This window comes from Gekko japonicus, unplaced genomic scaffold, assembly GCF_001447785.1.
Source record: "Gekko japonicus isolate JY-2015 unplaced genomic scaffold, Gekko_japonicus_V1.1 scaffold2100, whole genome shotgun sequence".
NCBI lineage: Eukaryota > Metazoa > Chordata > Lepidosauria > Squamata > Gekkonidae > Gekko > Gekko japonicus.
Genome location: NW_015160283.1, coordinates 224,224 through 249,137, shown reverse-complemented (window position 1 = coordinate 249,137; position 24,914 = coordinate 224,224). Strand labels below are relative to the sequence as shown.

At 44.3% G+C, this 24,914-nt stretch overlaps 1 protein-coding gene across 1 annotated transcript in view; it reads left to right on the top strand.

Annotated features, from left to right (window-relative positions):
• Nucleotides 1–24,914, top strand: part of RAD18 (RAD18, E3 ubiquitin protein ligase) — a 176,060-nt gene that overhangs the window by 25,958 nt on the left and 125,188 nt on the right. Inside the window, exons 5-6 of the mRNA XM_015415566.1 lie at nt 13,681–14,024; nt 16,795–16,894. Coding sequence (XP_015271052.1) covers nt 13,681–14,024; nt 16,795–16,894 — 444 coding nt within the window. The remainder of the gene's footprint in view (nt 1–13,680; nt 14,025–16,794; nt 16,895–24,914) is intronic.

Here is a 24,914-nt window from a genome sequence, read left to right as displayed (position 1 = left end):
GGGGGTGAGTTTGAGGTGTGGAATGTAGTCCAATCAGCTTCCATATGTAAATGACCTTGGAACGCTGGGCGGGACTGCACAAAGCAGCCAATGAACCCAGCCAGTGTCTTCCGAGTGGCAGTTTTTTCGGCCTAACACTAAAGGAGTGCATTTTAGAATTCTGGCACCCAAAACCCTTTTATAATATAGGAGAGATATAAAATTTGCTCCCTGCCAGCTAAAGGCAGGACTGGTTGCATTTCTTTTTGCACAGGGAGACACTGAAGGCCATTTCACAGAGCCTTCCTAGATCTTTGAGTCTTTTGAGAAAATTATCTTTTGTTATCTTTACCTGGGTCTTCTGTGGGCTGTGCAAGCTACTCTATTTTAATAATTTTTATTAAATTTTCAACTATAACATAACGCAGCGTTACAAATAAAAATAGTGTCAAATCAACGTTATCATATACACAAATTCAATATGATAAACTTTAATGTGCAAGCTACTCTTCAGCAGCTGGTGAGCTATTAGTAGCTCCTGAGCTACCTGTTGGACACACCTGCTCTAAGGCAAGGGAATACTGGGATTGTTGTTTGAGTGTTCAGGGGAGATTTCCTCAAGCCTTACGTATAGGTCGGGGGGTTAGTTGCCAGGACTCTTAACTAACCCTTCCTGGCAACTGACCCCTCCACCTATATGTAAGGCTTGAGGAAAACTGTTTCAATGTATCTGAAGGAGTGTGCATGCACAGGAAAGCTTATACTCAGAATTAAACTTTGTTGGTCTAAAAGGTGCCACTGAATTCAAACTTTGTTCAGTTAACATAGGGTAACTTGCAAGCTGCCTGTTGAGAAGTGCTTATTAAGAGAGTTAAAAAACAAAAAACCTTTCTGCGCGTGTGCATTCTGCAACAGAATGGCTGCTAAACCCATTGTAGGATTAGAGCAGGAATTGCTTTATTAACAAGAAGCTGATAGTAATCAGACGTTTCCTGCCAGTTGTACAATTGAATGTGTTACTATTGACTGGCTTTGCCTTTTGCTCCCCAAATATAATTTCTTTACCGGATGACTCACAGTCCTGTGCCTTGGTGCTTTTATTAAACTTTTGACCTTTCTGTTCAGAACAAATTGTTCTTTAAAAATGTATGCAAGGCTATAACATTTATTGATTCATAAAGTATCTAGAAGTTGCAATTGGCATGAGGCTATACATTCCTTCTTCTGGGGACTGCCTTAGAAAAAAATTAAACCCATATTAAACCATTATAAGAAATACAATAATTTGTATTTCAAATAACCACATTGTCAAAGGAAACCAGAGACCTAATTATCCTTGGGTGTAATTTATGGTTTGTGTTGTTTTTACAAATCTTTCATTTGAAATGTTCGTCTCATGTAACAGTGGATGTTTTATATAGATTGTACCCCAAAGAAAGGCTGTATTTTTAATATTTTTTTTGCATCAGTGGGTTAGATCTAACAGTAGACTTCTACTAAGAAAGCAGTTTCAGAGGGTAGCCGTGATGCTCTACAGTAGAACAGCTAGATTTGAACCCAGTAGCACCATAGATAACAATACGATTTTTGGGGCACAGGCTTGCAACGAAATGGGGGAAGTGAAAAGGTCCCATTTTGGTGATGGAAATCCCATCCTCTGGATCCAACCCGGTTTGTTTCCGCACACATGTTGTGGCCTGCTTTCTATCTTTTGGCATTAAAAATGATTATCTCTGCTATTCCTTTGGACCCCCTCATATCTAAGGCATTTCTTTGTAAAAACCTACAAATTATAATTTCCCCCAACTATAGGAGACACTAGCTCCAGTCTTCTAAATAACAGGTCCGACACAGCAAAACAGAATACTAACATAAAGGTAAAGGTAAAGGTTCCCTTGCTCGAAAGCCAGTCGAATCCGACTCTAGGGTTGCGGTGCTCATCTCCGTTTCAAAGCCGAAGAGCCAGCGCTGTCCGAAGACGTTTCCGTGGTCATGTGGCCGGCATGACTAAACACCAAGGTGCACGGAACGCTGTTACCTTCCCACCGAAGTGGTACCTATTTATCTACTTGCTATTTCTTGCTTTCGAACTGCTAGGTTGGCAGGAGCTGGAACTAGAGACAGGAGCTCACCCTGTCTTGCGGCACCCGGGTCTTGAACCGCTGAACTACTGACCTTCCACAGCCTGCAGTTCAGCGTCTTAACCACTTGAGCCACCACAGCTCCACATACTAACATACAGCACAGCTCCACATACTAACATACAGAGTAGTTATCTTTCCCCTCCCCTTTCCAGAGCTGTTAACTGCTAAATGTGAAAAGCTACTTTTAACCTGACAGGTTAAACATTGCTTTCTCAAGGAGCATTGTGGAGCAGAAGGGAATGCTGGTAAATCATGAAATGATTAAATAGTTGTGATGCAGACAAAGCACAACCCAAAAGTCGTGTTATTGTCTTGAAGTCAGGTTACCTGAGACATTTTCATTGGAGGGAGCCTGCTCTGAAATAGTTTGATTTCATAAAAACCTCTCTGCTCTTCCTAAACATGAAGTGGCTGCGTGTCAATCCAAGAAAGGACACCTTCTTTAGCAGTGAAACAGGTGCACTTAAAAGGTACTTAAAAATTGAAAAGGTACTTAGAAACTGAACTTTGTTTATTCTATGCAGTTATTTTTCATTCTTGGACAGTGAGAGCACTGGAGTAAGATTTACTATACGACTGTGAGCTGCTTTTCATGTTCCTTTTAATGACACAGAATCTAGCTGTATTTTGAGGAGATGGGGCTTTGTCTGTAAGCCCTTGGAAAAATACAATGTTGGAATTGCTGCATATATGCGCAAGAGTTTTGTCAATCTCAGATAATTTCAGGAGCATGTGTGTCTGTATATCTTTTGAAATGGGTTATAAATAATACTCTGTTAAGCCTGTCTCTGTTCTCCAAAGTAACACTAGGCAGCCCTTAATGAAGTTTAGCATATAATCACAGTTCCACCCATCACCTTTTCCTTATTGTGTTGCAACTCTGCACTTGTGTCCCAAGTGTTTTTTTTTTAAAAAAATACTGTTTTCCATTATTTGCTGATGATGGCTAGCACTGCCGATGAGTGTCAGCTTGATTTTAGATGATGTGGGGGATGATGTTTCAGCACAAAGTGCCTTGGTTTAAATAGTGGAATGGACCTTTTGTTTTGTCAGAAATTCAGACTCCCATAAAGAAAGAAAATAAAAAGAATCCCCTTGTTGTTGTTTCTGTTAACATATTATAGATATAAAAGGTACTTGAGATTGACAGATTTACAGTGCAAACCTGTGTGGAGTTCCTCCAGTCTGAGCCCTTTGGCATCAGGTTAAGAGTAATGCTGTGTGAGATTAATCTGTCAGTCATGCTTGCCCCTGCTAGTGTTTTTGGTAAGAACTCAGGTTCTGTGTACTTTCTGATGAATTGAGTCAAACCTTGGAACGCATATTCTCTGAGGGCACAACTAGATGTGACTGCATCCCAAAGCTGCCCTAGAAATGCCACTATTTTGGAGCACAACTTGGGAAGTTAAATAATGCTGCAAGGACCTGATCTTGTTTAAACTAGCAGCATGGTGGGACCAGCGGGTCCCTCCCATGCCGTTTTGTCACTTCTTCAGTCATTAAAGAGTTAAGCTGCTGTTTGTGTATGCTAATATTAGCTAGTTAGCTTAGACCCTATTAAATGTTGAGTATATTGTTTCCACCTGTAAGAGGGAGGTATTATTCTTAATGAGGCTACCTTGGGATTGACTGTTGGCTGATCAATATATTGGAAGATGGTCCAGGAAGATGGTGCTGTTTGGCACGTACACAGGGGGTGGAGCTTTGGGGGGGGGGACTTCCTCTCCTTTTTTCTCACACATAGACAGAGCCACAATAGTAGAAGACAAGATGAGGTTGGTATTAGAAAGATGAGTTAGTTTGTTGTTGTTTGTTTTTTTCTTCCCATGTAACCCTTCTCTAAGGAGCTGCGGTGGCTCAAGTGGTTAAGACGCTGAACTGCAGGCTGTGGAAGGTCAGTAGTTCAGCAGTTCAAGACCCGGGTGCCGCAAGACAGGGTGAGCTCCTGACTCTAGTTCCAGCTCCTGCCAACCTAGCAGTTCGAAAGCAAGAAATTGCAAGTAGATAAATAGGTACCACTTCGGTGGGAAGGTAACAGCGTTCCGTGCGCCTTGGTGTTTAGTCATGCCGGCCACATGACCACGGAAATGTCTTCGGACAGCGCTGGCTCTTCGGTTTTGAAACGGAGATGAGCACCGCAACCCTAGAGTCGGATTCGACTGGCTTTTGAGCAAGGGAACCTTTACCTTTACTAACCCTTCTCTATTTTTCTTTTTAGTAAAGTTCTTTTTATTAGAATCTAAACACACATGTGTCTGAGGCTGCTTTATTTCCACTAAAATATATATCCCACACTTTGCAAGTGCCAAAACCACTGTGGTGAATGATGGCTGTTTTGGCTTTTGAAAATGCACCGGGGATGGGGGGATGGGGATGGACGAACAAGAGCCCCTGGTATTGCTGCACTGCAGCATTTTTAAATCACCTGCATTAGGCTTTACAATGGCAGCAGTGTCCCTGAATCTGATGCAGAAATGCTGTCTAGTTGTGCCGTAGGTCTCCCAGTTACCAGAATCCTCTGAACACAGAATCTTTGTGTTTCTGTTTATCAAAACAGCAGGACTCAAGTGACCTCCCCCCCTAGATGGGAGACTTGCAGTGCAATCCTGAGAACACTTTTCTTGGCGTAAGCCCCATTGAATAGACCCGAGTAGGATTCTGAGCAGATCTAAGATCCTGAGCAGATCTGTTCTCCTCCATTTGAGTAATTTATTATCTAGAAAGTCATTTGAAAAGAAGAGAGGGAGGAAAACAGTTGGTCTTTGAGCCTAGATATAAACCATTTGACTTTAAGATACTGGTCAAAGTGTGACATATACTAAGTAGCATCTTAAAGTCAATTATTTGTACTATCACCTTCTAGATGTTCGAAATAATCACCAATCCTTAAAGAGCCTTTGTTGGATCTTACCAGTTGTTTGCTATTTGGGGACTGTGATTTGATACTGATTCAGGGCATTGAGAGCTGTAGGGTTTTAGTCCACTAGGGGAAAATTCCTTCCCTGAACCAGTTTTTTGTTGTTGTTGTTCAAGTTTGATTTGACGGCCTGATTCTATGAAACTGCCTTATGTGAAATTAGACACTTGATCTATCAAAGTCAGTGTTTACTTTGGCAGTGGCTATCCAGGGGCTTTTCCTGACCTGGATGGCCCAGGCTAGCCCGATTTTGTCAGATCTCAGAAACTAAGCAGGATTGCCCTCGGTACTGTTTGTAAGGGAGGCCACCGTGGAAGTCCAGGGTTGCTGTGTGGAAGAAAGAAATGGTAAACCACTTCTGTTCATCTCTTGCCTGAAAACTCGGTGGGTTGCCACAAATTGGCTGCAACTTGACAACACTTTCCACCACTAACCAGGGGTTCAGGCAGAGATCTTCATATTGCTCGTTACATAATCCCTTTAACTGGAGATGCCTAGGATTGGACCTGGGATGTTCTGCGTGTAAACAGATAGTTTCTCTCCACAGGTCCTTCATATGTCAGTTGACCAGGATTTCTCAACGCTTGATGAAGGCCTTGCTGTGTCCGTGTGTATTGCCCTGAATAGTGTCTTGGTTAAATTTATGTAATCCTTCTTTCTGGTAAATTGTTTACTTGTTCGAATAGTAAGTTAGGTTGCGTATGCTCCCACTTTCCCACCACCAGGTAGGATTCCTGGTCAGGCCGAATGACTTTTGATATTAAACATAGACTAAATTTTAGGGAAGGGTCAACAGTGGAATAAGTCACCTAAGGAAACAATGGAATCAGTTTCTCTCTCCTTCTAGCCTCTGGGTCAATCTCTTTTGGGTATGATGCTTTACTAACATGATTATGTTTAGAACAAAGTACAGGAATAAAAAAAGGATCTTGGCTTTGTCATGGTGACACAGTGTTTGGTTCTATGTGTTTCTTTTTTTCTTCTTAAGTGCCAGTCTTATTTGATAAGTGATTTTTTAATTCCCACAACTTGAATATTTTAGTTTGTGCTTTGTGCCCATGTTGTCTTAGTGCAAATTATTTGCAGGAACTTAATTTGACCCCCCCCCCCCCAATATCTAACATTGTAAGGAACAGGTTGTTCTGTGTGTACCCAGTTTGGTACTGGCCTATAATCCTTAACTTCTCCTGATTTTCCCAACGTATCAACATAAATTTTGTGAGGCAGAGGAGTTGGATAATCTACTCCTGAGTGACCTGAAGGGCAGTCAATTTCCCAAAAGAACAAAATCAATGAATGCCCAATGCAGTGTCCTCAGATCACCTCGTGTGCAGAGAATACAGCATAGAAAAGCCTGTCGTCTCAGGGCTTGTTTACACCATGTATTTGGAATGCTGGATTGTGTATTGTGAAAGAATCAGCCCTAGGTGGATGGTAATACCAACACAGAATAGAAAGGGAAGCTGTCACCTACATAGTAGTATTCTTGGCTATATGAAGTGTTGATCAGTTGACTGCCTGCATTGTGGAGAATTCCTTTTTTAGGGTCCAATTTGGGCTTGATGACATCTGGAGTGATTTGAGCTGTGTTTCTCAGGATGTGTTTTTTATATTAACATTGTGTACTCAGCTGTGCAAAAATGGGGGAGGAGGAGCAGAGCAGAGGCATCAATTTATGGTCAGTAAATTCATTTATCTTCACAGGTTGCTGTTGCTGTACAGCCAGCATGGTTAGAATGTTGGGCTAGGATGTGGGTGATCCAAGTTTAAATCCCCACTCTGCCATGGAAGCTTGCTGTGCCACCTTGGGCCAGTCACTCCTTCTCAGCCCAACCCACCTCACAGAGTAGTGGTTGCAAGGGTAAAATGGAGGCGGTAAGAATGGTGGAAGCTGCTTTAGGTCTTTGTTGGAGAGAAAAGTGTGGTTGGTATTAACCTAAAAAGAGAGAGACGTCTGTAGGTTTTTCCAGCCCTTCTTTCTATGATGTTTACAGAGAATGCTGCAGATTCATACAAGCTAGTAGCTTCATGTGGGTTGCCTTCAACCCTCTGTGTCTGACATCATGAAGCTATGCAGCGGCCGGTCTTGGCCATTAACTTGCCCTTGCATATTGTCTCCCCTGACATGTTTCTTTCCCATTCTCCTTGGACTATGTACTCAAGATAAGGTTTAATGCTTTGCAGTTTTGCTTTGCAGAAGTTGTACATTTAGAAAACTTTGAATGCTGTGAAAGTGTGTATATTAATGGTTCCAGTTTGCCTTATATTCACTAAGATTAATGGGCTTCATAATATTCAAATACACAAGGCTGAGATGAAGTACATAGATGGTCATATATTTCATGAAGTAATAAAGAGATGATTATGGTGGAACTGTGGGGCTGATTTGTGCTTTAAGGTTAAAATAAACGCTTTCAGTTTCAGTTGCTCACTGGCAAATATGACTTTTACTGTACTGCCGTGATCATCTTTGGATTTCTAGTCAAGTACTTCAGTGAAAGAAGAACAGCTTTCTCTTTTTTCCTGTCATAACTGCAGCTTTCTCTTTTTTCCTGTCATAACTGCATATGCTTGGACAGTTCTGAGGCTGCTAGTGTTTTGGTTTATGATGTTTACAGCTTTGAATTTAAATATAAATTAGGATTTTCTTCTAATGGTGATTAACTGAAACATACACATCTTGGGACATCACTGTTGATGATAATGATTTTCTCTATCTTTCCAATTTCTTGGGTTTGTGGGGATGAATGAAATTTTATTTTAATGGAATCCTGGTTGGGCAGTAAGTGTCATTATACTATGTAGTAGCCAGTTTTGATGGGTCATTGAAGACCATTTCACTGAAGCCTATTGTAGATATAATTTGCCATGAGTTAAGTATGAATGTGTTTCTACAAGTGACCCCCCCCCCGTGAAATATTCCTTCCCCCTCAGTGATTTGGAAGTGGTTCAGTTCAGTACTTCTTTTCCAGTAGTTTGCATTTTTAGCAGCACTCCAAAGTGAGTCTCTTTGTGGCCCTGGTCCCCACACAAAAAAATCCCTCAATGTTTCTTCCCCCCCCCCCCAGGCCCTTTACATCTCTGCTTCTTCCACAGCTGTGATAGGGATTAAGCCCTGATTTAGAATCCAAGTTTGTGGAAAGAAAAAACAAACTCCATTTTGCCCAGGTACTTTCATTTGAACACCACAGCAATGTGGAGTTCGATTCAAGGCTTCTGAAACTGGGAAGACTTTCATTTACACTCCGCATCCTGGAGGGAGAGCATGAGCATGGTATCAAGCTGTGTTCATGTCCGTCATGAACAAAGACAGATTCGTTTGTGGTGTCTAAATGTGGCCGTAGCCAAAACATATTACTATGAGATGGAGTTGCTGAGGACTAACAGTGACATTTGCCCCCCAAATTTGGCACTGCAGTAGTTATGCTGGGTGGGATCCTGTGGTACTTGTGGAATAACACCTTCCCACTGTCCCGTTTCCAGAAAATCCTTCTGTGCTTGCTAAAATCCTGCTTCTAGGGTCAGTGAAACCTCAGGGACAGCATACAGGATCAGTAGGGGGGCTGCAGTAGAAGTGAGGAATTGGCAGAAATCTCGAGTAAACATGGGGTTAAACTCAGTATCTCTCATAGGGCCAACTTGATAGAAGTAGAAGTATAAACAGTTAAGATTTGGGAGCCCTGGCTAAGATGACCTAACAAAGGGATTTTTGAGAAGTCCACAAAAATCCACGCCCCCTCCCCCGACAGTACGGTTAAGGTTGTTTAGTGTTTGGTGTAGTGGTTACGTTTGGTGTAGTGGTTAAGTGTGCAGACTCTAATCTGGGAGAACCGGGTTTGATTCCCCACTCCTCCACTTGCCGCTGCTGGATGACCTTGGGCAAGCCATAGTTCTGTCAGAGCTGTTTTCTCAAGGACAGTTCTGGAAAGAGCTCTCTTAGCCCTACCTACCTCACAGGGTGTCTGTTGTGGGGAGGGGAAGGGAAAGGATTTTGTAAGCCGCTCTGAGACTCCAAGTGAAGGGCAGGGTATAAATCCAATCTCTTCTTCTTCTTCTTCAACCTTGAACCTTTTGATTTAATCTCTGATCCTTGCATCTTATGTACATACATAAGTGCCATCAAGTTGCAACCTACTCATGGCAACTCCAGTAAGGGGCTTTCAAATCAAGTGGGAAGCAGAGGTGGTTTGCCATTGCCTTCCTCTGCAGAGCCTCCCTTGGTGGTCTCCTATCCGCCATCTGACCCTGCTTAACTTCTGAGATCTGATGAGGTAGGGCTATACCATGCAGCTTTCCCTCCTCATTGCATCTTACAAGTGAATAGTTATGAGAACCTATAAATTCTTTTTTTTTTCATTTGAACCTTCTCCAAGTTGGCCCCATATGACATGTTGTTGTGCTTTGTTGCCTGGTGATATGGTGAGCTAAATATGACAGTATTGAAAATATGCCCATGACTTTTCCTTATGCTTTCCCTTTTGGGTTTACTGTGAGATATGGTTGCATGTACCCAGTATATGGCCACTAGATGTCACCACTTAGCTAAGTGTAGCTGCTATATGGGAGCAAAACAATGAGGGTCCGAAAAATCCATTAACTTTTTAAAAATTACCTTTCAGTATTAAATGACATGCTTTTGGTGGTTCTTCATGGTACATGTTGCTAGAGAGAACACATGTATTCTTGGTGGGATGATGGATGCGCAGCTAATGCTGCCCCAGTTCTGTATCAATTGTTCATCAGTGTATGGTGATGTCATCATTCTGGGTGTAAAATGTCTCTTGGGTAATGTTTGTGGGGGAATTCTTTGGAGTGTCAGTCTCTTGGCCCTGCTGTGATGGGTGACACTTGTCACCAGATCTACATGAGACACCATTGACTTGTTGCTCTTTGGTTGTATAGGCCAGGAGCTAGCCTTGAAGTTACTTGGCTGAAGTTGCTGTCCCTTGGCCTAAAACTGACCATGTTCTAACAATTTACGTTCAAGCACACACATCCTTTTAGGAGTCCCCCCTTTTTTCTCAGTGTCTGCAGCTTCTTGCATGGCATCTTATACTACAGTTTAAAAAACGACAGCACAGTTGTAGGAGTTGCAACCAGTGTTCCCCCTAAGTTGAGTTCGTGTGAGCTAGCTCACAGGTTTTTAGCCTCCGGCTCACACATTTTTGTCTTAGCTCAGGAAGGATGGCTCCAGAGCAAACTAATTTATGCAGTAGCCAAATCACTCCCCCACAACTTTAATGCCAGTAGCTCACAAAGTCGAATTTTTGCTCACAAAACTCCACCACTTAGAGGGAACATTGGTTGCAACCTTTGCCATTTGTTTTTAAACAACAGGCTTATTAGGTCAAGGCAGTTCCTGATGTTCAGGAAGTGAATAAAAAGTGATTGTGATTACATTATGTATACTTCCAATATCATCTGGACACTGTCTTTACTGTAAAATTATAAGCATAACTTAATAGAAAGGGCATTCTCCACATGATACACAAACATAGACGCATAAGAGGAAAAACAGCTGGTTTTTGAACTGCTGTTTACTAGTGTTGTTCGTTCATTTATTAATGACATTTTAATCTGCCTTTCTGCCTACTTGGGACTCAGTGGGTTGAATCCGCTGGGAGAGGTCATGGAAGGTGTTGGTGAAAAGCACCTTTCCTCACTTTTCCCTTTCCTGAACAGTCAGCCATTTGTCCTGAAACCCCCCTCTGAGGATCAAGAGAGTCTTGCAAGGAAATACACCACAGGGTGGGGTGGGAACTGCTGAAGTGATGGGGAATCAAGTAAAATGGCCTCTTTTTCTCTCTTCCCACTGTGATCAGAAGACTGAAAATGAGGTGTTTTTACTTGATTCCCTCTTACTGCTGCAGTGCCTGCCCTGTGGTGTGTTCGACCTGTGAGGCTCTCCTGATCCTTAAAGAAGATTTTTGAGGGAAATGGCAGACTGCTTTGAGAAGGAGAAAGCAGGGAAAAATCTTTTCCAACACCTGTGAACTTCCCCATTGTATCCAACCCATAAATGAGAGTACAGGAATATTTTAAACAGCTGTGAGGATTATAGGCCCTTATAGTGGATACCACAGTGGATACCTTATAGTGGATACATAATATATCTAAATAATAATAATAATAAAAAAATGGAGCCAGGAACAGACAAGATAGCTATTTTTACAAACCTGAGAAAAGCCCCAGGTTTTCAGAAAAATCTGAAATCTAAAATAAATACATTAAAAATATATTGGGGGTTTAAAACACCCCTAAATGATAGAAGCAGCACCTGTACTTTTTGAAAAATGAATGCCTTCAATGACCATTGCGGTGGTTGCTAGGTAACCACAACAATACTGCCAGCCTTCAGTCTTTGGTTTCTGTTAGTAAAAGGCAGGGGGAGGGCAAGGTTCTTTTCAGGGCTGCTGTGTCCTCCCAGCCCCCCCATCTCCCTGGAGGAAGTACTCATTGGGGCCAGGGCTGGCAGCAACCAACAAATGACTCACCACAACATGACTTGTACAACCTACCTAGGAACAGTGGCAACCACCTGGCAACTCACTACTATTTGACAGCAGCCACTTTACAAAAGCCTGTGTAGTGTAGTGGTAAGAGTATCAGACTAAGATGCAGAAGACTCAGGTTTGAATTCCCAGTCTATCATGCATGGGTGAGCCTGGGTCAGTCACTCACTCTCAGCACTCTTCTCTACCTCACAGGGTTGTTGCAGGGGTAAAATGGAGGCTAGGAGAATTATATAAGCTGCTTTGGGTCTCCATTGGGGAGAAAGACTGTATAAATGAAGTAAATAAATATAGCTAAAGATGAAGGCAGATAAGGTTGGTTGGTAGGTTGGAAGGAGAGAAGGAACCAGGGAAAGGTGAGGATATGGGTGTTGCCAGGAAGACGGAAAGAAGAAATAATATGGGGAGGGGGATTGAGGGGAAAGTGAGGTGTGCTCTGCAAGTACTTACACATTCCCCATCATGCAACTGGGCCCAGCCCAATGGTCTGCAGCACATAACTGGGCCTGATCCAGTGGCCGGTGCTGCACATTTGGACCTGGTAGCTAGCACTGCACAAATGGAATGCAGTTTTTTTGGGTAGAGACTGCCAGTGAAGGGAAGGGGGAAAGCTGAAGATAGGAGAAAGGTAAAGGTAGGTTGGCTGGTGGGTGAGAAGGAAGGAAGGAGAGAGTATGAGGGCTTTCAGGGAAGGGGAATAGAAGGTAGTGGGGGAGAGGAAAATGAGATACCCCCCCCACACACACACCTGTAAGTCCTTGTTCTGTTTATTTATTAGGCACTGTGCAAAACTACAAAACTTTGAAACAAAACATGTTCGCATATGTATCTAAGGTAATTATCTTTTTAATAAAGTTCTCAACTAACTGACCTGTCAGCAGGGGTCATTTTGTAGAAAAAGAGGGTGCAGCCTTTCTGTTTATGTATTTACTTCATTTATGCTCTCCTTTCCTCCACAATGGGGACTCAAAGTGGCTTATAACATTTCCCCCTTCTCCATTTTATCATCACAACAGCAACCCTGTGAGATAGGCTGGGCTGAAAGCAGGTTTCTGGCCAAAGGTGACTCTAGCAAGCTCCCATGGCAGAATGGGGATTCATATATGGTTTTCCCGGATCCTAGTCTGACACTCTGATTATGACACCACTGCTAGGACCTGACCCTTCAACTGGTGGCTCTGTCCCATGAAGAGAACCCTGAAAACGATTACTCATATGAACTCTGTCCTGCAAACTTAAATTAGAAAGTGCTGCATTTTCTTTACATTTCATTTTCACTACATTGTTCTTCGTGTTATTGTCTTATATAGTTCATAAAACAGTGTAATGGCAAGGAGCCTTCGTGAAATAATTTAATATGGAATTATCTGAAAATTACAATTAATACCATGGGTTCACACACCAGGTTTGTTTATTTTAGCCAGTTCTCTGATTCCAAATTGGGTGGCTCCAGTAGTTGTCTTTCTTCTCTTTTTTCTCCCACTATAAGCAGTCAGAGCACTATAAGCAGTCAATCCCTGTAACACTTTCCAGGAGGCAAGTCCCATCGAATACACCTGAGTACTCTGACTTAGGATGGCACTGTTAGGCGTCTTTGTGCCCCCAACTCCTAATATGAACAGCTAGGAAATATTTTGGAAGGGCCATTGTCCGTAGCACAGATGTCAGGCTTCCCATTCAAGATATTCAACAACGTTCCTTCAGAAGTTTCAGTTTATTGAGGACTAGTACTTAGGATACCATGAACACTTGTGTCAGGAATGGCGGGCAAATGGGTTGAATCTCAGATATACCCCCTTCATATATGACCCCCTGATGCATTAAAGCCAATAGGCAAGTACCTGAAGACGCGGGCAAAAAGCAACAGTTATATTCCCAGCGGGAAGCTAGGAGCTAGCTGAGTAAAGCCTTCAAGGACACCAGACAGATAACAGCGCGCAGGCGAAAGGAAAGGGGGATGAGAGGAAGGAGAGAGAGAGAGCAACCCACACATTCCCCACCATAGCAGCCTTAGCTGACAACAGGTGTGTCTTGCTGCTGGTTTTATGTTCCCTTTCAAATGATAATGAGGAGAAGACTGGGAGAAGCGCAGTATCTGCCACTGATCCAATTCTGTGTTTGTTCCTAGACAACAGTTATTCCAGGCAGTTTTGGATTCTCCATCGGTTTCTCCTCCAGCACTTTTAACAAAGAAGGCTATTGTCAAAGGCCATATTTTGAATTCTTCAAGTGACTTTTCTTCAGGACAGGAATTTACAAGTACTCTTTTAGTCAAAGAACAGACACCGAGAAGACCATTCAAGACCTTTGTGAGAGAAAGTAAAAAGATCAAAGTGAAGGAGGAAGAGGACTCCTATGGTTTTGAAGAATGCCATACGACACTTAGTGTAGGAGCATCAAGCACAAGCCCTAAGGAAAGTACAAGGCAATCTGAAACACCCTCCACTTCTGCAACGAAAGTTGTCGCAAAGGGTAAGTTTTGTAGTTTATTTTTGCCGTATACATCAGTGTCTAATGCTGGTTGTCAGCTGTGCTTAAAATGGGTCATCTTCTGCAGCATCTGCGTCAGCGATGTGTCTTCTGCAGCATCCATAGCTTTCTTAGTGTTTGGTTTGTATATGTCAGCTGATGCAGCGTAGAATCAACAAACCTCTAGATGAGGAAGCACTTCTCGAGTGTTGACTTTTGCTGTTTGTTTTGACCACTTCTAAACAGTGCTCAACTGTTGGGCGGAAAGATATTCCCATTAATGCAGAAAATGTCAAATAGATGCTTCAAAGAAGAAATAGATGTGTGTAATAACGTAATTCCTGTCATGTTTGAATTCTTGCTGAATGTGACATCCTGTTTCCCTTTGGGCAATAAGATGCTCATCACGGCTAGAAGGGTTTTGCTGCATTTGTTTACTCAGTTCAGCAGTTTCATTTAAAAAAATTAGCCTTGACCTGCGTAGCCCAGGCTAGCCTGATCATGTCAGATCTCGGAAGCTAAGCAGGGTCAGCCTTGGCTAATATTTGGAAGGGCGACCTCCAAGGAATACCGGGGTTGTGATGCAGAGGCATGCAATGACAAACCACTTCTAAAATGTCTCTTGCCTTAAAAACAAGTCTAGCTCGCCACTAGGGGTGCATAACACTAAAGAGCTAGAACTTCTGTCTTCCAGACAATCTTAGGATCTCCTGGCTATTCTACATAATCTTAGGCTCTCCTGGCTATTCTATATAATTAATTAATTTTAAAAATTGACTTTAAAAATTGCTTTGCAATTCAGGTTTCCTTTACTTAAAAAATAATACCTGCAGCACTCAGTGCTGCTGTTTCAAAGTTGCCAGTATTGAAATCACCTTTGTATTCATGATGCACAAATCCATTACCACAAAGAGGGAAAGTTTCCCTATCTGCATGTTGTAAAATCATCATAACCAGTCCCAAATTAGGAATAACAGGCTAAAGATGAATCCAAACAAGATAGGGGTGATGCTGGCTGGACTGGCAGAGGTTTTGGAGGAAATTGTTTTGCCCACTCTAGACGGGGTGGTGCTTAATCTGAAAAATTCAGTGAACAGCTTGAGAGTTTTGTTCTGATCCTAGTCTTCTTGCTCAAGGAGGCTTTTGAAGACAATGAAACTGATTTAAAATTATCTGCTATAATGTGAGATTAGGAAGGTCCCCCACGTTCCCCCAAATATCTGATCCCAATTTCTTACGAAGGAACTCAACATTTTTTCCCCTTTTTACACTACTTGGGTTTAAAGGCCCGAACTGCTACAGCCATCTTTGCAGCAACTCCTTGTTCTTCCTCTCAGAGTTAATCAGGAGGCAGATGACCTTTCCTGCAACCGTTCTCTCTTGATTAGCAGTAGCAGCCCTGTGTACTCTTCACCACAGTTGGAAGGTCAGCTTAATGCAGTTATATGAAGGGCGTTCTTTCAACGACGTTTAGTGCAGAAATTGCCTCCCTAACTAGATTCTGCTGAGCTGGTCGTGCTGATCCATGTATCCAGAACTACAAGGCTGGACTATTTCAATGTGCTTTGTGTGGTGTTGTCCTTATCCAGAGGTTTCAGTTGGTACTCAACACAGCTGCCCATTTACTAATTAGAGCTTAGAGGCGTGATCATGTAATCTAATTTGATCTCATCTACACTGGCTGCCTATTTGCTTCTCGGTCAAATTCCGTATGTTGATTTACAACCTGCAAAGTCCTACGTGGCCTGGAACCAACATACCTGAAGGGCTCTCACTTCCATTGTGAGCCCTGGCACCAACTTTGATCTTCCTTGAGCTTTCACTTGAGCATCCCATCCCTAAAGTACATTACACGTGTTCCTTCTTGGCTGTGGCACCTGTTCTTTGGAACTGCCTCTCAGAGGTCAGCTCATTTCTGGAGGCTTCATAAAGCCTCCTTGTTGAAAGAGGCTTTTGAGAGCAATCAAACTGAATTGAGACAATGTTGATGTAATTGTGGGCATGCAGCAGAGATGGATTTAGGATCAGTTTTCTGACTTTGGTATTTAACAATGTTTTAAGTTTGTGCAGTCTAGTTTACACCTGCATTTTTAAGTTGTCATGAGCCCATGTTTGATGGTGGGAAAGGCAGGGTATACCTTAATGAAATAAATAAACTGAGATGGTTTCAGAAGGTAGCTGTGTTGGTCTGCAGTAGAACAGTTAGACTGGAGTCCAGTAACACCTGGGAGACCAATAGGAATTTCACAGTACAAGTTTTCAAGAGTCAGTGCTCCCTTCATCACGAATGAGGTGGGTAGAAATGGAGATCTCTAAGTCCTTTTAGCCTAGGCAGAAAATAGGAGGGGTGTTGTAAAGAATCCTTGTAAAGGATGCAAAGGTATGGTGCATATTGTAATCAGCTTGATTAGAGCAGAGGGGAAATGCTTTGGAGCAGAAAATTAGCATCTGTAGTGAGACAAGAACCCTGTGTTCCTATTCAGCCCTGGGGGGGTCCATTGTTCTGAACTTGTGGATTAACTCAAGTTCAGCAATCAAATAACAATAACAATAACAATAATACCCAGAGTTTATATTGGGAAGAACTAACTAATAATAATGAATAAATGGAGTATATGTTGGGAAGAAATGTCTTAGGGTTGCACATGTCCTTCTGTACCAATGCAGACTTAAAAACCAATCATGAATGTATTTGATATTGCTTTGCTTTCATTAAAGTCACAGGCTTTAGGAAGGGTCATGTTGATTTGTGTGTGTGTTCCAAATTTTCCAGTGGAGTGTCCAGTCTGTGGGGTTCCTGTTCATGGACTGCATATAAATGCACACCTTGATAGTTGTTTGACCAGTGACGAGAAGAAAGAGAGTCTCCGAAGGTAAGAGATCTGAATGGGTGAGTTCGATGCTGTTGTGCATTTTCTGTAGCAGGTTGCAGCTTTGTGCCTGAGTTACCAAAGTGAATCATTTTCATTTGCCTGTTTTATCCTGTGAAGACAGACGCTAGATAAAGAATAATCTCGACAAGCACCTTCTAAAAGGAAAAGGAAAAAAAAAACAGTATCTGTAACAAGAACATTCAGTTTATTCAAGAACATTCAGTTACAAGAGTAAATGGGGTGATTTTGGTGGGTTTGAATCCGCAGGGAAAGATAATCTTGTATTAAAAGTGTGTCTGGATTTCTGTTTGACAATGATTTCAACACCCCCACCCCCTTTTTAAAAAGCCTTCTGCAAAGTGTTCAAAGTAGGGATATTGAACAAAAACACAGGCTGGAATGAAATGATTTTGACCGTTTGGTCAAGATGGTTCTAAAACTGATGGCTTGCCATAGGAAGTGTTTTGCCAAAGTTTGTAGGGGTCTACAGAATCATGACTGGAGTGTGCAGAGGAAAGTGTTGTTTACCCTTCCTTACAGTGCAAGAGCTGAAAGGCTGCCAGTGAAAAGTAATAGACAGCAAAATCAAGGTAAAAAACATCAGGGATTTTTTTTAATAAGATGTGCATGTTGCTAGGGAACGTTATCAATGGTATTTCTTGCAAATTGCTGAGAGTGCCTGTGGCAGAACGGTGATTCATAAATGTTATAAGGAATAAATAAATAATGGCTCTGAAAAGATTAGATGAGTTCACGGAGGACAAGAGGCCTTGGTATCCATTAATCAAGTTAGCTGGGGAACGTAACCACAGGTACTGATGACTATTCCATGTGACTGTGAGATGTGGGAGGAGTGATGATAGGGATGGATCCCTTTTCGTACTGTTTTCTATTGAAGAATCTAGAATTCTGATACTGTTATGTGTGTGCATACAGTAAATGTCTGGGCTGGTATCATGAAATGCACGTTCTGATTGGCTACTCTGCGTAGTAGACCAATCAGAACCTAAGGAAGGTCATGGAACGAATATCATTGGCCATTATGCAAGAGTTATGATTGGTTATTAACCCACTAGGGGACATGGCTTTACAAGCCCCGAGAGTTTAAACGAGAGCTCCTTGTTCCGTTTGGTTGTTGTTGTTTTGTCTGATTCCAATAAAGCTGAATTCACTTGTTAAGAGCTGACTGAAGTCTCATACTTAACAGATTCATAACTGGAAACGATCTCAAGTTAGATGAAAAATAATCTGGTCTAATAAACCTTTCAGGAGATACATGTATGTGCTTTCTGGGCTGCTTTGTTTCACAAAGGCTATTTTCTTCCTCTGTGAATTGTCTAAAAAAATTACATTAAAGATTTGAGCTGTGGCTTACCATACTCAAATGTTTTGCTTGCAAGGATCCATGTTCCATCTCAGTACTGATACATGGAAACTCAAAGATGGGGCACCTGTTTCCCCTTGTCATAAACACCGGCCAAAAGTGGGCCTCGGAGGTAAGGTAGCTGGCTTGCTTGGCTTTCTATATGACTTCTACGTATCCATCTTCTGGCCTCCATCTTCTTGCTTCCATCAGAGATGTTTCATGTGAATCAAAAGCTCTCTCTGATAGGCCTGGTATATATAGCTCACAAAAGGCAAACTGTCTGGCAGCGTTTCCTCTAAGCAGAGTTAGTGTGAGCTAGCTCACAGGTTTTTTGGCTCACACATTTTTGTCTTAGCCCAGGAAGGCCAGATAATGAAACTGAAGCTCAAATACTTTGGCCAACAAATGAGAAGGGAGCACTCAGTGGAGAAGACCCTGATGCTGGGAAAATTGAAGGTCAAAGAAGACGGGGACGGCAAAGGATGAGATGGTTAGACAGTGTCATAGATGCAACGAATATGAAATTGAGCAAACTTCAGAGGACGACGGAAGACAGGAAGGCCTGGCGTGATCTGGTCCATGGGGTCGCGAAGAGTTGGACTCTACTGTGCGACTGAACAACAACAGGAAGGATGGCTCCAGAGCAAACTAATTTATGCAGTAGTTAAATCGCTCGCTCACAACTTTAATGCCAGTAGCTCACAAAGTAGAATTTTTGCTCACAAGACTCCACAGCTTAGAGGGAGCATTGCTGACTGCCCACAATGCACAATCAGAGTTGTCCATCCAGGCCACCTGAACAACTATTGAATGACAGAGTACCTGTATCTTGCGTCAGTACAGTGGCGCTTAAAAATTTGGTTTCCCAGTTGAATAGGTATTGTATGCAACATGCCCCGTAGCTACAACTATGATTGTACAATTGGGAGCTAAGGTTATGTGGCAAAATTCTCCACATCTCTTTCCTGTCTGCCTTGCAGAATTGTAAAGGAGGATTTGGATTTTTGGGTTATACTGCTAAAACTAATTCTAAATACTGGTGTCTTAACATAGGTAACATAGGTAGGATACGCATCATTTCTGAAATGGCAGGCTAATGACCCAAACAGTAGAAACAGATAGTAATGGTACTGATATCAGGCCGGCTGTTTATACAATTTTATTGAAACCAGCCTGAATTTTATCACTTTCTAGGACAATAGAAAATACAAGATGGACTGATCTAATATGAACTTTGACATTAATTCAAGATGGGTAGTGTAATGTATTCATAGCTGCCATGAATACAGGAGGTTTTTATGTGAATCATCACATAGGGAAGCAATGTTAAGCTTCGTCTTGGACAAAGGATTCTAGTCCAAGACTCACGACCCAATCACATTCAAGCAAGCTGCAAGCGGGAACGTTTGTGATTGGTCCTTATGCGCTCAACCTGATAGGTTGTTATGTGTATAGTGGGAGTGGCTATGTTAGCCGGGAATGTTTAAATACCGGGCAGTTTCAATGGGCAAACTGTTCGGGCTATCAGATGTTGTACCGTGTCAAAGAAGTGAACAAAGAGCTGAATAAACTTGAGTCTTTGCTGAAATCACTCTCCGACTCATTGTTAAGCGCCGGACTTAACAATTGGCGACGAGGATGGGATGCTAGTGCGGGTAGGCAGCCCCGCGCCATCCAGACCCGCGACGGACAACGAAGAGCAGCAGCTCGCCGTGGCCAGTCAGCAACGGGCACCACCAGAGCCGGTGGCAGCGATTGCAACGATGGCCAATAGCCCGAAGTTCGAGGCCTTCGAACCAGCGACCGAGGACTGGGACTCCTACCTGTCAAGGTTCGGGTTCCACCTCGAAGCCTCCGACATCACGACGGAGGAGAAGAAGCGGGCGACGCTCCTGAGCTCTTGCGGAAAGAGCGTGTTCGACATCGCCCGGTCCCTGGTGGCACCAGCGGACATCTCGACCGTCTCGTACAAGGACCTGACCGAGAAGCTGCAGGCACATTTCTCCCCGAAGCCGTCGGAGATTGCGTGCCGGCATGCCTTCTATAAGAGGGGTCAGGCGGCCAGCGAGTCGGTAGCGGAGTTTGTGGCCGCCCTACGGAAGTCGCCCTGCAACTTCGCGAATGTGGAAGAGGCCCTCAGAGACCGGCTAGTGTGCGGGATGAGGGACGACCGGCTGCAGCAGAGGCTGTTCGCTAGAAAGGAGCTGACCTGGGCAGCTGCCTATGACGAGGCCATCGCCGCGGAAGCAGCCGACAAGTCGACCCGAGAGGTGCGTCAGCGTTTGGCAGCGACGGAGCTGCGCGTTCACCACCAGGGGGCCGACAGTGACAGCGAGGGTAAGCTGAGTGACGTCTGCATCGTCAAAAAGAAAGCAGACCAGCGGACCCCAGTGAAGACTTCGACCAGCCCAGCCTGCGCAGGCTGTGGCGGGAAGCACCCACGTGAGCAGTGTTGGACGAAAGACGTCACCTGCCGTAAGTGTGGCAAAATGGGCCACATCGCTCGAGCCTGCAGAGCAATTAAGAGGTCCACGCCAGAAGCATCACCCCGGAATCAACGCTCACGAGCAGCACATCGTGAGGACGACCGTCAGACGACATCGAGCCTGTCAACCAAGCCTGCGGTTCGTCGAGTCGGAGGGACGGGGAAGATCCACGTCACAGTCTACCTCAACGGAGTGCCCTGCAGCATGGAGGTCGACTCCGGATCGTCCGTGACCGTCCTGTCCTCCCACACCTGGCAGCGCATGTTCCCGACCAGGAGCCGGCGGCGTTTGAAAGCCGCTGAAACGCAGGTGTCCGATTTCCAGGGGAGGCGCATTCCTCTGGCGGGGAGGGACACCTTCATGGTCGAGTTTAAAGGGAAATGTGTTGAATTGTCTTGTTTGATTGCCGAAGGTAACCGGGTGAATTTACTTGGGTTGGAGTGGTTTGAACCACTCGGTATAGCACTTACTGGAGTGAATGCAGTATCGGAAAATAAATGGGCTGTACTATATAAGGAATTTCCTGATGTGTTCGGGGGCGGTCTGGGAAAGTACAAAGGGCCCCCTGTGTCTTTTGAGCTCGATCCATCTGTGACACCTATACGGTTGAAGTATAGGAAGGTGCCAATCCCGCTTAAACCACGGATCGAAGCCGAGCTGGACAAGCTCATAGCCCAAGGAGTATTGGAGCCAGTCCCATTTAGCAAATGGGAGACGCCTATAGTCACGCCAGTAAAATCGGATGGCTCCATCCGAATATGCGCTGACTATAAGTGCACGATCAACCGTGCCTTGCAGCAGCATTCCTACCCTGTCCCGGTAATCAGCCACGTCCTGGCGTCACTGGGAGGGGGGAAAGTGTTTGCAAAGTTCGACCTCGCCCAAGCCTACCAACAGCTGCCTGTGACCAGGGAGGCGGCTGAGGCGCAGACAATCGTCACCCACAGAGGGGCTTTTCGAGTGAACCGGCTCCAGTTTGGGGTAAACGTGGCCCCAGGAGTGTTCCAAGGCCTCATGGAAGGGTTACTGAGGGGAGTTCAGGGGACTGTCCCTTATTTTGACGATGTGTTGGTGGCTGGGAGGTCCGATGAGGAACTCATGAGCAGAGTTCGAGAGGTACTGAAACGGTTCTCTCAAGCGGGACTTAAGGTGAAACAGTCCAAATGTATAGTGGGTGTTCCCAGTGTGGAATTTTTGGGGTTCAGGATCGACGAACATGGTGTCCACCCCACAGAGGACAAGGTGAGGGCAATTAAGGATGCCCCATGTCCAGGGAACAAAAAGGAGCTCCAAGCATTCCTTGGACTCCTCAATTTTTACCACGCCTTCCTCCCCCACAAGGCGTCGGTAGCGGCCCCACTACATGCCCTCCTGCACAAAGAGGCAAAATGGCGGTGGGGGTCAGATCAGGAACGGGCGTTCAAAGGAGTCAAGGCATTACTGGTGTCCAATGCAGTGTTGACTCACTACGATGATAATAAAATGTTGGTGTTGGCTGCGGATGCATCTCCTTATGGGGTGGGGGCGGTGCTCAGCCATATGATGCCAAACGGCGAGGAAGCTCCCGTAGCATTTTATTCCCGCTCACTGTCAAGCGCGGAGAAGGGGTACGCCCAGATCGACAAGGAAGGGCTGGCGCTTGTTGCAGCGGTTAAAAAGTTTCATGACTTTTTATATGGTCGGAAGTTTCTCCTTGTAACTGACCACAAGCCCCTGTTGGGAATCTTTGCCCCGGACCGGCAACTTCCCAACATCATGTCAGCGCGGATGCTGAGGTGGGCTCTGTTCCTGTCCGCCTACGATTACGACCTAGAACATCGGCCGGGTAAGGCGATTGGTCACGCGGACGCTTTGAGTCGCTGCCCTCTGCCCGGCCTGGACTCAGACCCAGCTCCAGCTAGCGAGGTGTTAGCGATTGATGAACTGTCCCAGGCTCCGATCACCTCCAAGGACATTGCGGCTGCGTCCGCTAAAGACATTGTGATCTCCAGGGTCTTGAACTGGGTTTGGAGGGGGTGGCCTGTGGGCTCTGTGGAGCCAGAATTTGCGTGTTACAAAATGCGTCAAAACGAGCTGTCTGTGTCAAAGGGATGTCTTTTGTGGGGAAGCCGGGTGGTGGTCCCTCACAAACTCAGGGAAAAAGTGCTGAAATCACTTCACGAGGGCCATCCCGGCATGGTCCATATGAAGGCGCTAGCTCGCGGGTATGTGTGGTGGCCCAGGCTAGACGCCGACATTGAAGAGTGGGTTCGGGTGTGTGAGCCTTGTCAGCAGGCTAGGCCTGAACCACCAACCGCCACTCCTCAGAGATGGGAGTCGGCGGGAAAGCCCTGGTCGAGATTGCACCTCGACTTCGCAGGGCCAGTACAAGGGCAAATGTTTTTGGTAATTGTAGACGCTTATACCAAATGGTTAGAAGTGGCTCACATGCGATCGACCACTTCTAGCGCTGTCGTCACAGTGCTGCGACAGTTGTTTGCCACTCACGGGTTGCCTGACGTACTCGTGAGTGACAACGGCGCACAATTTACTTCCGAGGAGTTCAGGAGGTTCTTGTCTGATAACGGGATCAGGCAAATGACGGCCGCGCCGTTTCACCCAGCCTCAAACGGGCAGGCCGAGAGAATGGTGAGAACAACTAAAGAAGCCCTTGCAAAGTTGGTATGTGGTGATTGGGGGGTGAAACTTGCTTCGTTTCTCCTGAGACAACATGTTACCCCTTGTTCGGCGACAGGCCGCAGCCCGGCCGAGATGTTAATGGGTCGCCGTTTAGCAACGCTGTTAGATAGGTTGCATCCAGATCTGAACGATCTGAAACCACAACCACAGACCGAGAGTCCGAAGGTCCGGACATGCGAAAAGGGTGAGCAAGTGTATGCTCGGAACTATGCCAGTGGTCACTCGTGGCTTCCAGCCACTGTCACCGATGTTATCGGTACTAGAATGTATGTGGTACGGCTTGCAGATGGACGCAAGTGGCGTAGGCACATAGACCAGCTGAGGCAGCGGTGGGCAACTGACCGTCCTACCGTGCAGCCGGCTGAGTCCGCGGAGGAACCCCCATGGCCTTTAGAAGAGGCAGGTACTGTAGAGCCTGAGGGCTACAGTAGCGGTCAAGAGACAGGGCAGACCCCTAAATTTGAACCGCATGCAACGGACGGGGACTCTTACTTTTTACTTTATTTTTTTAAATTTTCTTTTTTTTTGCCCCTCGAAGGGGATTTTTTAATTTGCATTTTCTATAAACTACAAAAAAAAAAACCCCTAAAGATTAAAAGGGGAAACTATGCCCTATCATTATAACTATGGGAAATGGGAAAAGGATAGACTAATACATAGAAACTACTTGGTGGGGAAAGGGGACCACTGTTCTAAACTATATCATCTATTGGTTTGGGGAAAGGAAAGCTAATACATATCACAATCTTATTAGCTAAAAATAAGGCTTATTAACCTAATATTACAAGTTTGGTATACAATTTAATTAATTGCAGTATTGCTTTAAGAGTATGCATTTAATAGCTTAGCACAAATTCTGCCTTTAAGAACTATTGTTCTTGTTCTAGAGTCTTTTCTTCCTGTGTTTCTTCGTTTTCTTGGGTTTAGGGGCGGCTTCTCCTTTCTCCGATTCTGATGATTCTGGTGATGTGAAAGTAGTGCTTTTTGAATCCTGTGAGTAGGATTCTTCTTCATCTTCTTCTTCCTCCTGATCTGGGTTAGAGTTCTTTTCTTTCTTTTTATATTTCGGAGTTTATTCTTTTTTATAAAGTCCGGGTAGATCCTGTAGGCTACATCCATCTCTTTCACAAGGTCTTCCTGTTTGTAATCCATTAATGGGGCCAAAGCCTCCACCAACAGTTCTTTTAAGTCCTCATTCTTCTCTTCAGGGATCCCATGGAAGTGTAGAACATATGTAGATCTTTCCAGCTGGAGCTGTAGTAATTGCGTTTTATTGGAGGATCTTTCCTTCTCTGCTTCATCTACTCTCTTATTAATACTCTCAGTCTGTTTTTCCATTTTTTCAACATTTTTTCAGTTACTGAGGCTCTTTTATCCATTTGATTCAGTTGTTTTTGAACACTATCCAGTTTGGTGTTGAGGTTAGTCATCTGTTCCATTAGGGGGCGCAGTGCATTTGCTAACAGTGAAGAAAAGTCTGTAGTTACTC